At 40.3% G+C, this 16,734-nt stretch overlaps 1 protein-coding gene across 3 annotated transcripts in view; it reads right to left on the reverse strand.

The window, feature by feature from the left end:
• Positions 1–16,644, reverse strand: part of DYNC1I2 (dynein cytoplasmic 1 intermediate chain 2) — a 35,952-nt gene extending 19,308 nt beyond the window's left edge. Inside the window, exons 1-6 of one of the 3 annotated variants that reach the window (XM_090045476.1) lie at positions 16,321–16,644; positions 15,099–15,208; positions 12,495–12,609; positions 6,534–6,624; positions 2,066–2,125; positions 386–501 (exon numbers count right to left, since the gene is read on the reverse strand). In XM_090045476.1, the coding sequence (XP_089901602.1) occupies positions 386–501; positions 2,066–2,125; positions 6,534–6,624; positions 12,495–12,609; positions 15,099–15,208; positions 16,321–16,555 (727 nt within the window). In that variant the 5' untranslated portion in view covers positions 16,556–16,644. Of the gene's footprint in view, positions 1–385; positions 502–2,065; positions 2,126–6,533; positions 6,625–12,494; positions 12,610–15,098; positions 15,217–16,320 lie in introns of all 3 variants that reach the window. The other 2 variants (XM_090045478.1, XM_090045477.1) reach the window with 2 other exon arrangements.
• Positions 16,645–16,734: the final 90 nt, after the last annotated feature.

A 16,734-nucleotide genomic window follows, 5' to 3' on the forward strand; every position in this document is an offset into this window, starting at 1 on the left:
CAGCCTAATGTACATTTCTTTAGTACCTACCTACCCGACATTAGAGGTAATGAGTTTAATGCACATTAGTGGGCATGTCTACACACATATTAAGGTGCTTTTTCTAAAGAAGAAAATAACACAGCTGTTCACTGGGGAGCAGAAAATAAGTACTGTTAATAATAGAAACTAAGACAATATGCAGTAGGCAAGAGGTCCATGAACTCAACACAAATTAAAGAAATCAATTCTTCTACAAATCAAAACAAAACTTCTATTACCTTTTTAAAAGTTAAAAACCATCAGCTAGAAGTGATTGGGATCCATCTCTGCTTTTAAAACAGTTTTCATATATACTTTTATAACCAGAAAAAAAAATTATATAAAGTAGTAAGTTGGCATTCACCTTCCTTAGGTTGAGTCATAACAGGTGTTTGAGTCTCCTTTGTATATGTAACAATTTCTCGAGGAGGAAAATCTACTTGTGTAATTTTTGCCATTCCCAGTTTAACAGGTCCACGTCTAAACAAAAAATAAAAATATCAGAACATAATCACAAGTAATTTAAAGAGTTTCATACAAGCCATCACCTTACATTATACCCCAAATAAACCTAAATTGTGAACATTAACATCTGAAAACTTTCATGCAAATTGAATATAATACTATCTTTAGTTTTAGAAAGGTGGCTACTTGTACACACAAGACTGGGAGAAAAAGAAAAAGACAGATATTTATAGAAAGGCCTGCTCAGTCTTGGTGTACACATGATTTCTCTCTGCTGGATAAAATACCAATCTTTCAAGCCTTAATAATGGTGTAACATCAGTGATTTCTGGATGACCCCACTCACAAGTTAAATGCAGCATCAGAGTTCCAATTTTTCCAATTTGAAAAATGTTCAACTACTCTGAAATTAACAAGTATTGCTGAGCCCATGCAACTATGCAGTCCACCCCCATTACCTATCCCAGACCTACTTATTTGTAACTGTGAATATTCAGAACTTTCAGTTACAATACATTATTTCTAAATAATATTCCAGAACTTAATGCTTTGTTTTCTATTTTTAAATAACATTTTATTTAGAAAGGACAATTTTGGTCAAACTAAGACATAATGCACACAGAGACATACATATGTAGTACGGTACAACCTTGTCATAATGCATCCCCATGAAATCAGTAGAAAAAACTACACTAAAAGAGGGTGTTTGCTGTTAAAGAGTTAGTCAACTTGCTGCGTCATCATAAAACACAAACAAAAAAAATCCCATTCCTGCTACTGAGATGGTTAAAAGCAGGGGTTTACTATAAATAGGGTTTATTACAATAAGGTTATAGTCTCTTACAGTTCAGTCACATATCAGGCACTAAAGGGCAGGTTCACATTGAACTAAAAGAGGATCAGGGGAAGAATATAACCAATCTTCTTTTTTTTTTTTTTCCATAAAAATATTTTGAGAACAGGATCACAATGCTGGAACAGTCAGTGGATCTTACTTAGTTAATACTGATCTATAATCTTTACTGCCAGAAAGCAAGTTATGCCTGCAGGCTTACCTTTGAAATTCTCAACCCTTGAGTTTGTGCCACGAGCTAAAGGAGTCCAATACTACCCCCTTGATTAGGGTGAACTCCAGTCTCAGTGATTAATGTAGTCTATGTCCCTATAAGTAAAATCTATTTTATAAGTATTGCAAGCCTTTGAGGATGGTAATTTTTTTCCATTAACTATTGTTTACAACTTGCGGCCATCACTATGTATTTGCCCACCTTTGAATGTAGTTATATAGAGCTACTTTCTTTCAGTGTAATTATTTAAGAAGTCTGCCTTGCCAAAAAAGTCTTTAGACAAAAAAAAAAAAAATATTACTGGGGGTGGGCAAAGTGATCACTTACAACTTCAGTAAGATCAAAACTGACCACTGTGAACCAACTGCACTAAGATCAGGGACTTCAATTACTTCCCAAACTAGCATTCTTCTAAGAGTAATTTAAAAGTTAAATGCCAAAATTGAGCTCTTATATTAAAAATGTATATTTATAAATACATAAAAGAGGGAATAATAAAATCTATGCAATACCCCAGATCGGAATCAGAGTGAAGCTGAAGAACTGATGGATCAGTATCCCAATGCAGCGTCCTGACACCACAGGTTGAAGAACAACCATGTAGCATTAGCAAAAAAGGCCAGAGATTAGTAAAGCAAATACATACTATGAAATGTTAAAGCTATTGTAAGTTTATAGTTATTTTTTATTGTTTAAGAAACAAAATAATGCAATGTCAGTTAGTGGAAATTCAGCAAACATTCAATGCTATATAATATGCGGCATAAGTATAAAATAGTTAAAACACAAACTGACAATTCAGAGCAATTAGAGACGCATTCAATTCTTTCAGAGTTGGTAAGTTAAAGAATTGCAAAATAGCAGACACAAGTAGATAATGAATGAAAGCAAACATCCATTTCAAAACAGCTAAGAAGAATCATACTTTAAACTCGATTTTAAGGCTATACAGATCTGGTTATGTCATACGAAGGCAGATTTGTTAACATATTGCAAGCTTGCCCAAAGCATTAAATATGTGAAGGAAATTGTCATATTGGTAAAGGAAATGAGTCAACCCATAAACCTTTTGGTAGAGAAGCAAAATGCATTTCCACTGGGATAAAGAACTGCTAAAGTTTCCAAGATTTGACATTGCTGTAATTATGGGTTAAGCACTGCCTTGGGCTTATAAATGTCATCCGATTTAAAACCTAACACAATTTAAAATATTCAGATCTCAGAAAATAGCAAACTCTATACTAGCATGATCTTTCAAAATATTAAGCATATTGGAATATAAGTGATCTATAAGATCTAATATACACTTTAAGACACATTCTACTTCATATTTTAGTTTTGTCTGGAAAAGAATTTGCTTCATCCAGTGTTGCTGTCTACTTGTATGTTTGAAACTAATGTGTTATATACATACATGAAATATTAATAAGAGAACATCTGCTGATTTTAGTAAGTTTTACATCCCACCATACTTTGTAAGAATTTCATTTGTTTAGTAAAGGAAGTTGAAAAATAGTATGCAATATTTTAATATACTAGGTTGATAAAAGTTTTCTCCCTTCTGTTTCAGGAAAATTAAGTTGTTCCCATGTTACTGTTCCTAAAGATACCAAGTGGCTTCCAACAGTTTATGTACAAGGCACTGAAAATAGTTTGAGGCAAGTGCCACTTGAAAGTTGTTCATTTACCAGAAGTGTAAAGCATGAGTCAGTCCCAGCAAGTTTTCACTACCCAAGACTTTAGACAGTTTTCCTATTTATTTCTTGCAACCAGAGGGTTTCTTACATGTGTCAAAAATAAACCGTTTTAAATAAATTCCGGAACCATTTTCTTCTATCAACAATTTCAATTGGGAATCAAATTTAGTGACTTTAATCCAACACTTCAAAATCTTAAATATATTCTCCCTTCCATAAGGGAGAAATCCTTTTAGGTGCTTTCACATTACAAATCCTACCTTCTTTTCCTGAAAATGAAGGATTTCTTACTTATATAATCTTTCACATGCTGCATTTCTACAGTGGTAAAATAGCTTACCAACATCTTTAGAAAATCTTTTTGCAAAGCAGTAAAAATGAGACTGCAAGTTTCTTCCCCCCCATCCCCTTACATATAAACCATGTGATGTGTATTTTTAAAAGATGTACTGGGTTATTAAAGCAAATAAATTGTTGAAAAACCCTTTTACATTTCAGAGTTGTTTGAGCATATGTTAATCACACTGTAAGAGTCTTATGAGCACACATAAAGCAGACTTTCTTCAACTCATTCCTGTCACTCTTTATGCAGTTTTTTCATTAAGTTTATACTTTTTATGATCACCATGACATCTCAAGCCTTGCACCATCTGGTGACTTGTTTCTCTCAGAGATGTTCTTTTGAAACCACCATGGCATTTTGAGGTTATAGTTCAGCCCTTTCTTTGTGACCACAATGACATAATATACTGCTCTTTTCGCTCTCCAAGTACGTAACATGTCTTAAAGCATGCATTATCCATCTGCTTCAACGAACAGCAATCCCTACTTTTCCATATTTGATTAAGGTTTTGTGGACTACAGGCAAATACTTCACAAGCCTCTTAAGAGCACTTCATAAATATTAACTAAATATTCCCAGCATTAATACATATACGAACGCACTTAATATCTGACCCTCCAACTGATCTCTACAGCACTGAATTTTTATTCTGACCATTTGTGAGAAACACTGTAAAGGGAAAGAAAGATAGACAAACTCCAATAAAACAAGAAAGTCATTTTTTCAGCGATGACAAGGACAAAAGAAAAACCTAGGCAAATTGAAAACAGCAGCAGAGCTTAGGCCTGAAACCAGCCTATACCTATTAAGTAGGTATTAGACTCAGCCTAGATGAGAAGCTAAACCAACCAGAAGACAGTTGCAGCATAAGAACTAAACTTGTGGACAGTTTAATTTAGAAATGCAGCAGCATGCTGAAGTCAAAAGGATGCATTTTCAGCCCATCATCAAAACAATTCAGATATCTATATCCTCCAGATACTGATGTGTATTAATATATATTCAGACCTCTGAAATATAACTCTCTAGCAGTGACCGATTAAATTATTTCTGAATTCTGAAAATCCTTCTTCAAGAGTTTTTGAATGCCAGCTATCCCACCAAGAGTACATATTTTATATACAATCAGAGATAGTTCTTCCAATTCCCCTACTGTGGGTCAAGTTTTATTACCTGCTCAAACACTGACTTACTATATGATATTAGTTAAATCATTTTTCTAGCCCTCAGCTATGCCACCTGGAAGATAGAGAAAATGCTCTATTTCCATGCCTTATACGCTGCTGAAGCTATTGTGCAGGGTACTTGTAGCTGTAGAACATAGGTGGGCAAAATATGGACTGTGAACCAGATCTGGCTTGCCAAATGATTCTATCCAGGCCACAGCTGCTCCTCTGAAGGAGAACTGTATCCAGCCCATAGCTGCCCTGGCTTTCAGTTCCACTCACCCTTCTCCCTTACCCATGCCATAGCTGGCTGCAGCAGCAGCAGCCACTCCCCTCCCCAGCCCAGCCAGCCCTGCCCAGCATATGCTCCAAGGCATGGAGGGAGCACTGAACTCCTGGTCAGGCTTCTGCCCAGTGAGGTTGTCTGCGTGCAGCTCTGACCACGTGGCTGTTTGCAAACCAGACAACCTGGCCCTCAGTGAGTCAAAGCTCAGGTAAGGTTCTCCTCACTGGCAGAGGAGATGGTACAGGAAGAAGAGGGCCACACTCTGTCAGGCCATGGCACCATGTGGGCGCAGCTGGAGTGGCACCTACCTGACCCCAAATCTCTGGCACATGGCAGGATTAGGCAGGAGCTGCACCAGCTGCACCCATGTGGCTCACAGTGGTGCATGGGAACACAGCATGTCACTGGCTCAGCCCAGCCGCATGCTGGGGGCTCACGGAGAAGTGGGGGAACACAGTGCGGCACTGGCTTAGCTGGGCCCAGATAACCTGCAGCTCCTGGCCCCCTTCTCCCTGCACCTTTGCCCAACCCCATGTCCCTGGACAGGCTGGGCCAGTGCCATGCCTCAGGCCCTGTGGACACAGCTGGGGTGGCTCCTGCCCAACCTGGCTGCATGCCGGCACTCAGGGTGGGGCAGGGGGTGCATGGAGAAGGGAGCCAGGATCCATGGGTTATCTGGGTGCACTGTGTTCCCCACCTTATCCCTGCACCCCCTCCTCTGCCCCAAATCCCTGGCACACAGCCAGGTTGGGCAGGAGCCACATCAGTTGTGCTCACATGACCTGAGGTGGCACGCAGGAACAGTGTGGCACTGGCCCAGCCTGGCTGCATGTGACTTGGGGCAGGGGAGAGGGTGCAGAGAGAAGGGGGTTAACAAAAAGTTAGGTTCCTTCTACCCAGGGGTGGGCAATTATTTGGGCCAGATGGCCACTTAAGGCATTTTGGTGAGCTGTTGTGAGGAGGGGAAAAGGGATGCTGACCCAGCCTACAACAGCTCACCAAAATTCTCTAAGTGGCCCTCTGGCAAAAATAGTTGCCCACCTTTGCTGTAAAAGTTCAGGGAATGAGTCTCTCAAGATAGATTTTTTGAGCAAATATTAAAAGGAGAATTTACCCACTGCATGCCAAGTTCTTATTACAAGAAGAGAGAAGACCTCTTTCAGGCAATGTTTTCTTTCGGCCAGTATGTAAGTCACTCTGAACTACTGTTCCATAAGACATATGGCTATAGTTAAAAGTAATTCACACTTATTTTAACATTTACTTATGGCACTAAGTGTTTAAAATAAAATCCATTTCAGGATAAGTCACCTGAATTTGAGGATAAAATAAGTTTTCCAGAATAATATTTTCAGTTATTAAGCAGTCCACATTTCAAGTGTTTTATCTTAATTTGAGTAACACAGACATTCATCAATTTTTAGCTGTATTCAAGTTACAAAAGTTCCCAGAGCTATTTTAAACAACAGCTTATTAAAGTAATCATACCTGGATCCAACAGCACCGTCACCAGAGTCTTGGCTTCCAGCCTCACTTGGAGTACTCACGGATTTGGAAGATGGAGACATAGGAGGAGGGACTAGATAGTGAAATAGACAGGTATCCGCTGTTACTACTCGTAGAGGTTGCACAGCTTAGGATGTTTCCAAATTAATTTAACATGAAGTATTTAAAAAAAAAAAAAAGTGATGGCAAACAAAATATACATGGATGAAAATGAACAGTAGAAAAAGAGGGGAAAAGACAATGTTAACATTCCATGCTGGAGACTCATGCAATTCTTTGGCATTTAATGCAACAGGGGCTTATATTAAGGAGAGAAGGGGAGGGGGGGAGAAGAAAAAAAAGAAAAAAGAAAAAACACTTTTATTTTTATTTTTTAGAAAACTGATTTTTTACTGAATGCTCCCACTAACTTCAAAGGATAGTTTCCCCCACCTATAATTTGTTCATTTGAAATGAGATCAATGATTGTATTACCTTATCACTAAGAATTATTTTCATAAATTGAACAGTTGATTGAACATAGTTTAAATTCTACTCAATTTGCCTTTGTGTCAAAATCACAATTATGAAAATATGTCTTGCTATATAACGTTCTAACCTACGCCTTTGTTGTGAGACAATGCAAATCAATCTTTTTCCTTCAAAATTTGGTATTCTGGAGCCAATATGGTTTTATTAATTTGAATATTATTGTATTGAAAACATATCCCAAGAAGTCAGTTTACTTGAAGCATTTTGGGTGAAGACTGAAAACGGAATTTAACAACATGCTTTTGGAACTGATGCATAATTAAGAATGATATGATGCAACTTAAATACCATACAAAACTGTATTTTTGTCTTCCTTCTTCAACCTAGAAATCTATACTTGTAAGAACCAAACTCATCTTTACTCTTTAACAGTCTATTAGTGCTTCAAAGTTCTTTACAGGCCTTTTTCAGTCACATGCAATATATATCCACATAAGAATTCTCTCTTTTGCTGGAAAGTGTTTATTCCTCTTAAACAATTGAAGAATATGTTACTGTCAATTGCTACTTTATATTACTTGTTTCTAAAACTAACCAGAAAACATTTTGTAAAATTTAAAAAATTCAGAATGATTTCATATCAACATGGTATATGATAAACATACCAAGATTACTGGAGGGAGTGGCAGAGAGAAAAAACACAAATGGATATACCTCCAGAACAGCCTAGTGTACTTACCCAGGATATGGGAGATCTACACTGAAGTCTGTGCTCCAAAAGGGGCAGAGCAGAGTCTTGAGCCTTCATCTCCCACATCCCAGGAAGCTGCCATCACCTACAAAGTTATTGGCAATTCTGAGCTCTCTCCCTCTCCCCGCCCCAGTCCCAGTTAAAAGTTCCATCCAGAATCTGAGAATCCTTCCCAAAGCCTTCATTAAAACCAATATATTTGCATGTTGGGTTCCTATGTTTAGAAACTTGTATTTTCCCAGAAAAACCATTCAGTCAAGAAATTTTCCAACCAGTTATATTTGCTGAACAGGTGTATTTTTACTGAGTCATCACTGCCATCTGCTGGCTAATCTATACTGTGACTGCCAAAAGCCCTATTGTCTAATCTTGTATGATTGTACTACTACTACCCACTGATCAACTAAGGAAAAGACTAAAATAAAACATGCAGGAAGAAAGTTTTAATAAAGTAAACTAAAATTTTCTTTTAAATTAAGTAACTGAGTTAGCTCTGTTTTCAGATACCAAGTGAGAAATAAATTGATGGTCTGGCTGCTATGATTTGCACTGTAGTACATCATGTTATTGAAGGCTAGCTAATATGTGAAAAACCAAAATGAACTAGATACCACAAAATTATAAATACTCTTATATAACTATTTAAACAGTATGCATATTTCACACACACCCCCTCCCCGCCAGCTTTCCAGGATTTCTTTTGGTCTTTGAAACAACTGTTTATTATTTACCATTTCACAGGCTCATGAAAGGGAGCACAAAGTCAGAGATAGGAGGGGCAATAATAATAAGCCTAACTACAACATAACTATTCCCAAAGCAATCAAAGAATGGAATCTATCCTTCAAATGATTTTCTGGGCTGAATTGTGCCCCAATTTGCAGCCTGCACACGCCCAGTAAAGACACTGGTATTATACATGGAATGCAAGCTAGGTCAGATTTTGATCCAATAGCTTACAGCAGAGCAAAGATACTTTTCCATTTTTAGGAATCCTTTTCCAAATAGAAAACTGCAAAAAAATGTAATGATTTTTTTCCTTTACAGATAAGGGTTAATTAACTAAACTTTACCTGAACCAATTTTTTATTTTATTTTTTAAAGAGGCACAGCAAAGATTGGTGCAAAGACTGAAGTCAAACTGCGCAGCTGCTCTATGCCCCCCCCCCAGTTTAAGACATCAGGAGTTATGGAAAAATCCAGATCTAACTCTATGTAAGCACAACATGCCTCATTTAGAAGTGGCTACACTTCATCCAGTCTAAAAAGGTAAATCAGGTTCAACTATCCTTAGTTTAAGAGCAACTTCTTTTTAGACAGGTGCAACAGAGTCCCTTTTTGCGCCTCAATCTCATCTTGGAACTTTATAACCAGTAACTAATAGTGGCAAAAGAAGTGGGCAGAGGAGCTGGGGTTATGCTTTAACACTGGCAGGGAACAAAACGCTGCCTTTGTTTAATGAAATAGGAAGGTACTTTTCAAAACTGATGACCAACAAGTTAATTCATCATGGCTTTTACCTTCAAGAAACATCTCTCTCAACATTTTAGAAACACTGCTCATCCCCAGATTTGAATCAGAATTTAAAATAAATTCATATTTCTGCAAACTTCCTCAGGCCCAGAACACACCAAATCCATCCAGACCATCCCATGAAAAGAAATGCAAAACATGCCAACACATCTCCACCACCCCCACAATTACTACACCCCACAACAGAGCCATCAGCATTCCAGGATCTTACAGCTGCACCTCCAGAGATGTAATATATCTCATCCAATGCACCAAATGCCCTGATGGAAAATATGTAGGAGAGACCATACAACAACTGTGCACCAGAATGAATGCACACTGGAAATCTATCAAAGACAAGAATACCCAATTACCTGTAGGGGCACATTTCTTGCTAGAAAACCACTCTCTCTCTCCAAACTCTTAGTTCTAATATTCAAAGGAAACTTACAAAACACTTCCCAGAGATGAGCCTATGAATTCCACTTCATCAACCTCCTGGATGCTAAAAATCATGGACTAAATATAGACATTGGATTTATGACACATTATAACCTGCCTGACATCTGACTCCCCAGGCACCCCTCCACTGCTCATCCCCCTACCCACTCCCACACCTAGCCTGTCTTTCACCCATTGACTCCTCAATCTACATCTTCACTGACTGCCTTCTTGTATGCATTCCAGCCCACCCTCTGGCTTCTTTACTTTTCATTCCATCCAGGAAGAGCACACATCAACTGCTGAAACTTCCTCAGCATGACAAAAGGTTTTTGAACCCAAAAGCTTGCTTAAAATTTTTTCCAACTATTTAAGTTGGTCTAATAAAATATATCAGATTCACCCAAAGAACCTTGTCTGTCATATTTCTGATGCCTTTTCATAATAAATGCAAATAAATTCTCTTCTTTTCCTCTCATTCTTTTCTTCTTTTTTTTTTTTTTTTAAAATAGGAGCTCTCTCCCATACACCAGTAGATTTTTGTAAGCACTCTGCTTAGGTAGGACATTATTCTCTTTCCCTTCCTCTTTATTTTACAATCCTATGGATATGAAAAGAATGAGTACTTTTAAGACCTAGAATAAAACTTATGATCCTCCTAGTTTATAAGTGAGCTATTGAAAACTGTAGCTCAGAGGAGAGTTCATAAACAGACTGGTGCAAGGAATCCTTAAAAGTGGCACAAGGAGTTGCATTTTCTAAAACTGTTCCCAAGTTGTCTGTGATACTGCAACGCCCCCTTGTGGAGCAAGTTATTTTTAGGAAATCTCCCTATTAATAGGATGATACAGGACAGTAAGCAAATAAGGATGCCTAAACCTAGACTGTTAGAATGTAAAGTTGTAATGGATTTTCCCCAAGTAAATTATATCTTTTATATCAGAATTAAAAGGAATGTCAAACACAGGTTTGGAGAATCCCATGCTATTAAAAATAGTATCTGGCATAAGAACTCCACTTCCCCTTGGATGTGAACAGAAAGATTAGATCAATTCTTGCCTCAGAAATTACCCAGCACACATTTTTCTTTAAAAGAACTAGGGGCACACCAATAAAGATAGCAAATTATTAACCAGCCATATAGGCCAATACCAATTTGACATCAGATTTACAGGAATGCAGCCAGGAGCTTGGAGAGCAGCAAGCCCAGATTGTGGCAAACCCTGTCTGCTGTAAGTGGTGCTGTTGAGTGCCGTGCCCAGCCCAGCCCCGTCTTCCTGTGCGTGGCACTGGGCTTGGTGTGTGGCTGGTGGTTAGCACAGCCCAGGCAGCACCACTTGCAGGGGATGGAGGCACACCAGCCAAGTGCTGAGCCCAGCCCTGTCTGCTGTGAGCAGTGCTGCCAAGCACTAAGTTCAGCCCCATCCCCTGCGAGCAGTGCACCAGGCTTGGTGCTCAGCTGCTATGGCCGGCCTCAGTGTCTGACTGGCTCAGGCCAGGCAGCGCCACTCACAAGGGATGAGAGCGCATCAGCCAAGTGCCGAGCCCAGCACCACTTGCAAGGGACAGGGATGGGAACGGGACTGGGCTCAGTGCTCAGCTGGCACAGCCCCATCCCCTGTGAGTGGTGCTGCCTCGGCCACGCCAGCCATGCACCAAGCCCAGCCCTGTCTGCTGTGAGCAGCGCTGCTAAGTGCTGAGCCTGGCTGTGCCAGCTGAGCCCAACCCTGCTTGCAGGGGACAGGGTTGGACTCAGCAGTGCCACTCACAGCAGGCAATGGCAGGTTGGGCGCTCAGCTGGCATGGCCCTATGCCCTGAGAGTGGTGCTGGGCTCAGTGCCCAGCTGATGCAGCCCAGGCTGTACTGCTTGCAGGTGACAGGGCCACGCTAGCTAACCGCCAAGCCCTGCTCTGTTGCCTGTGAGCAGCACTGCAACACATGTCCACCCTCAGGTGCCCAGACCACAGTGAGAGTGCACAAGGGCTGGTATCAGTTCACATCATATTTTTGATGCAAAGATAGGTCAACTTATATACCAGATCTACAAAATTCCTAACTTTTGGATCAGAAAAATGGGGCCAACTTATACAACGTATCGACCTATACACCATGAAATACAGCAACTCAACATGATTTGATCAAGTGTGAGAGCCTTCTCTCCCTGCCCCAAGCTGGAAATTCCAGTTAGTAGAGTTTTCTGGTTAGTAAAATCCCATTTAACACGGATTTTACTGTATTTTTTTGAAGTGTGGCAATGAGGGGAATTAGCTAAGACGTAGCCTGAGAGAGAAAATGAAAAAACATAAAACTGAATCTCTTTGGGGGAAACAGGAAGAACAAAAAGTATGTTATTTAATGCAGAACAAAACAACTTCCATGTTGTCTGCTTATGTTTGTACTCTAAAGGACACTTATGCTGGATATGTAGCCTTCAATTTTAAAATCCACATCAGATATTTTTAATTTATGTCTCTCTCCCTCTTTTTTTTAAAGTACTGGGCAGATAGAGTTCAACATTTTGCTAGTAGTACTGTGTAACAAAAAAGAAGTCAAATGTTTAAATTGTGCGTACTGAGACATGACGTCATGAGACAATATGTCATGGCAAACTTTGCAGGACAAATAATGGTAAGACAAACAAAGGAGACATGAATGCCAAAACTGTCAGCCATATAATTGTCATGCAGTGTATGCAAATGTCACATTCCTAAAAACAGAATATGAACAGCAGGACATTTGTCCAATATTCTGATACTAATATTCTTACCTATAGGAGACTCTGGTGTTAGCCCCATGCTTTGAAGCAATGCTTCAGCTTCTCTTCTCTTCTTTTCAAGGTCAGATTCTTCTTGTACAGAAAGAACTTCTTTTTTCTGGTCAGTCTTAAAAAAAAATCAAGAACAATGACTCAACTGGTATCACAGAACCTAGACTGGGCATTAAAAACTTTCTTGTAAAAACATACTTAAAGCATTTTTCTGTGCTTATTAGGGTTGGGTATTTGACCAGTTAAATACAGTTCAGTCAATTAACCAGTCAAATATTGAAAAAATTAGCCAATAGGTCCAAATAATACACAAAAAAGTCCAAATTTTCCATTAAGCGCGTCGAAAAATTTTTAAAGGCATATTTACGTCAATTAAACTATAAAAAAATGTAGGTTTTGTGTAAAATTGCTATAATCTTTGACTGGTCAGAAAAACATGTAGTCAATTGACAATATTTGACAAGTCAATATGCCTACCTGCCACTCCTAATGCTTATAAATCAGGAGGTAAGTTGAGATGGCCTAATTTAGTGTTTCTGGCAATTCTTTCTACAGAGAAAATGCAATGGCATGATGATCTGTAAAAACTCTAATGAATCTAGAAATGTAGTTGTACCCTCAAATAAGTCTGCACTATGCAGATAAAAGATGCTACAACTACTTTTACAAACTGTTTAAACTATCACCACTTTATAAGACCTTGAGAGGATGTAGTACACAAGAATAAAGTTTACCATTTTAAAATGCAGGTGTGGCTAGATAATGACTAAAGTCATAAGGACTAGTTCTCCAAGAATTATCCTTTTTTTTTTTTTTCCTCAAAGCCAAGGTTTTGCTTTAAAGCTAGGATGTCACCACAGGATTCAGAGAATCCTAAAATGACAGTATGTTCTAAAGAAAGATCATACAAATCTGAATGGCAAGACAACAGACTGAACTTTGGACAGGTTCCAACAGGGTACCCTGCCATGTCTGGTATAAATTTAAAAGTTTAGCAGATTAGAAGAACATACTGTATGCGTGTCCAAAGGCCTGAATATAGATCTTCTGTTCTTTCTAGGGTGTATGTGGATGGCATTTACAAATAAAATTTATTGCAGATAGAGAGGTTTTATGAAATGAAGGAAAGGTAAGAATGCAAAAAACTGCATGATCACCTACCTACCTCTTCATTCCAAATTTGAACAACAGGACGTTTAGGTTCACTTTAATTTTTTTTAAACTAAACTAAATTCCAACAAAAAAAAGAAACAAATATCTATCCTAACCAAAAGGTGAATGTTTGGACCACAGTGAAATGCAGGATTAAATCATATTCAGCCTCTATCATCATTTGAAGCCAAAATCCAATTAGTTATCCTCAAGCAAGTCACTGGAGCATGGAGGGAGGAGGACTCTAAAAATTAGTAATTTTCTTGTGACAATGAGAACCTTTGGCACTACCCTAAGTTTATACCAATCTATTGTAAGATTCATATTTCTCAGATTTAAAGAAATAATAATTCAAGGTGTTCATACTCAATAGTAAATTCAAGTAACTCATAGAAGACAATCATTGGGACTCTAGCAATACCACTTTTCTGGTGAGTGGTTAATCATGAAATAGAAATCCTTAAAGTAACTAGAAAAAACAACTTAGGTCATCTTATTCTCTTCCTATGCATACACTGGTTAAAGATTTTTCCTACCCCGATATGCATATATGCAATGCTCTTAATTATACAATTACGCTTAAATCAAGATATTCCCAAACTTCATCACTCCTAAAGGTGTACCTAGTACATCACACATGATTCTCAGAAAGTACAGAGAGACAATAAATACATTGCTCTAAGATGCCTGGGATATAGATCATATATTGAGATCTCTCTTTTCTAATGTCTGAATCATTCTGCTAGGAGTTGCCCAGCACTCAGCCACATGCTAATTTGAGATTCCTGCCAGCTCACAACCCAAGCATGGAAAAGACAAGAACAAGGGCCCTGATTAAGTAAATCACTTAGCTTTAAGCATACACTTAAGTCCCATGCTCAAGAGCTTTGCTGATTTGGAGCCAATGTGCGGAGGCAGCTCTCAGCAGAAACCTGCAAAGTATCAACACTGACCATACACCTCAATAATTTCCTGGACTTCTTTGCCAACTACTGATTGAGTCTAACATGTAGAAGATGTGCTCTGATTATTGCGCTGACTGAACAATTCAGGATGAAAATTAAAGGTGACACTATTAGGTTGGCAGCATGTGGTAACTTAACCACAGAGTCAGTGTAACAATATAGAGGGACATAGTGAGAACTACCCTGGAGAAAGTACCATGCTATTTGATTTCTGTATTATTAAAAGGGAGTATTTCCCTTTTTTTTAAACTAATTTCTCACATAAATAGCAAGCAGACTGCTTACATAGTCAATTCAAAACACTTTTTTTTTTTTTATCTGTTCTCATATACCAATATAATACTATTATGTTTGGATGCAATACTACCTAGAAGTTCAAAACAAGCAACTAACAAGGAAATAGTTTGATTATAAACAGGATGTTAGGCCCTCTTGACTAAATCTAGACAAGAAGTATGATCTATACAGAAAAAAAATTCAATCTTACTTCTTTTTTCTTTCTTTCTTCCTCTTTTCTCTTTTTCTCCTCCCTGATTTGAGCCAAGCGTTGTTTCTTGCGCTCCAACTCTGCTTTCAGTTCACTTTTGTCAGACATGGCTGCAACTCTGAGCAACAGAGAAGCAATCAGTCAAACAAATCATAACAGACAGCAAAGTAGTTAATATAGCAATGTCTTAAAGAGGCACCTCAATATCGCACCAGCATATTTAAACTTCAGCATATTTTCTCAAGACGAAAGCACCCTCTAATTCCACAACAGGTCACTCTACCAACAGTTTGCCACAGGGGTCCTCCACAGGACACAAGGAAGCAGAATGTCCACAAAGTTAAAAGCTTTTGCTGTTTAGATTTGTCTGTTTCAGCTGTACAGTATGTGGCTATCTTACAGTTGTGTGTGGGATCACACCTGAACAGGCAGTATTATTACTAAGCCACAAAATGGGTACTCCATCCCATGAGAGAGCAAGACCAGAAGGGCATAAAACACAGGCAGCTGAAAACGCTTTTCTTTACTACTTTGTTTCAAGTTTGCTGAGAGTGTGTCTGAAGTCTTGTTTAAGAGGCAAAGACAAGGGGGGGGAGGGTAAAAAACGCACGGGAACCAGGTGTCCTGCTGCAAATGTGATAATACAGCTGCATCGGGACTGGCAGAGACTTCACCCCCTTCAAGTACCGAAGAGAAATTTGTGGGAAAAATGCTAAAACGGAGGCCAGAAGAATTGTGAGGGCGGGGCGGGGCCGGGCCGGGGCCCGCAGGCAGGGCCCAACCTCTGCCCGGCCAAACACTGTGACGAGCAGCCGAAGGCGGAGGAGCGGCGGCGACTCTACCCGGTTAACTTCAAGCGGGAGCCGCAGGCAGGCTGCTCCATAAGGGCTGCCAGCGTAAGCCAAGAGCAGCAGACACGGCAGCCCAACCTGGGGGGCAGGGAAGGGAGGCCTCGGCGAAGAGACTCCAGCACCAGGGGCGGGCCCGCGGGCACCGGAACAGCGCTAGCGGCAGAGACCGGCCCGGCCACCGTATACTGGCCGCGGGGAGAGGCCAGCTCCCCGGCCCGTTCCGGCTCCGCGCTTGGGCGCGGCCACCAAGACTCCCGGGGGGGCGCTTCCACGCCTGACACCGCGCCGGAAAGGCCGCCCCCACCCGCCCGGGCCGCCCCGAGCAGACACCGGCTACTGTGGCCACCCCCCGCCTCGCGAGCGGCCCTCACCCGGCACCGAGGCCTCGCTCCCCTCCAATCGGCTCCTGGCCGCGCCGCCCGACTCCGTTTTCGCCCCTTCACAAAGGCGACGGCAGAGACGGGCGGGAGCTACGGCAAGTGTAGAGGGACAGACCAGCCTCGCCAGTCGCAATGCGCACGCGCAGATATCCACCGTGCGGGAGGAGGAGGAGGGGGAACGCGAAAGTGTCAAGCGACGAGGGGGTGCGGACCCTGCGGGGCCCATGCGGCTCCTCGGAGCGAGACGCTGGCAAAGAGTTCAGGAGCAGCATCTATAGGACATAATATGCGACCGAAGAGCCGCCATTGACTCGAGTACGGAGCGGACCGATGCGACTACAACTCCCAGCGGGCAGTGCGGCCGGCCGCACAATGCAGCCCGGGGGGGGCGAAGCAATGCATCCT

The sequence above is a fragment of the Crocodylus siamensis genome, chromosome 4 (assembly GCF_052110815.1).
Source record: "Crocodylus siamensis isolate JL-2025a chromosome 4, ASM5211081v1, whole genome shotgun sequence".
Lineage (NCBI taxonomy): Eukaryota > Metazoa > Chordata > Crocodylia > Crocodylidae > Crocodylus > Crocodylus siamensis.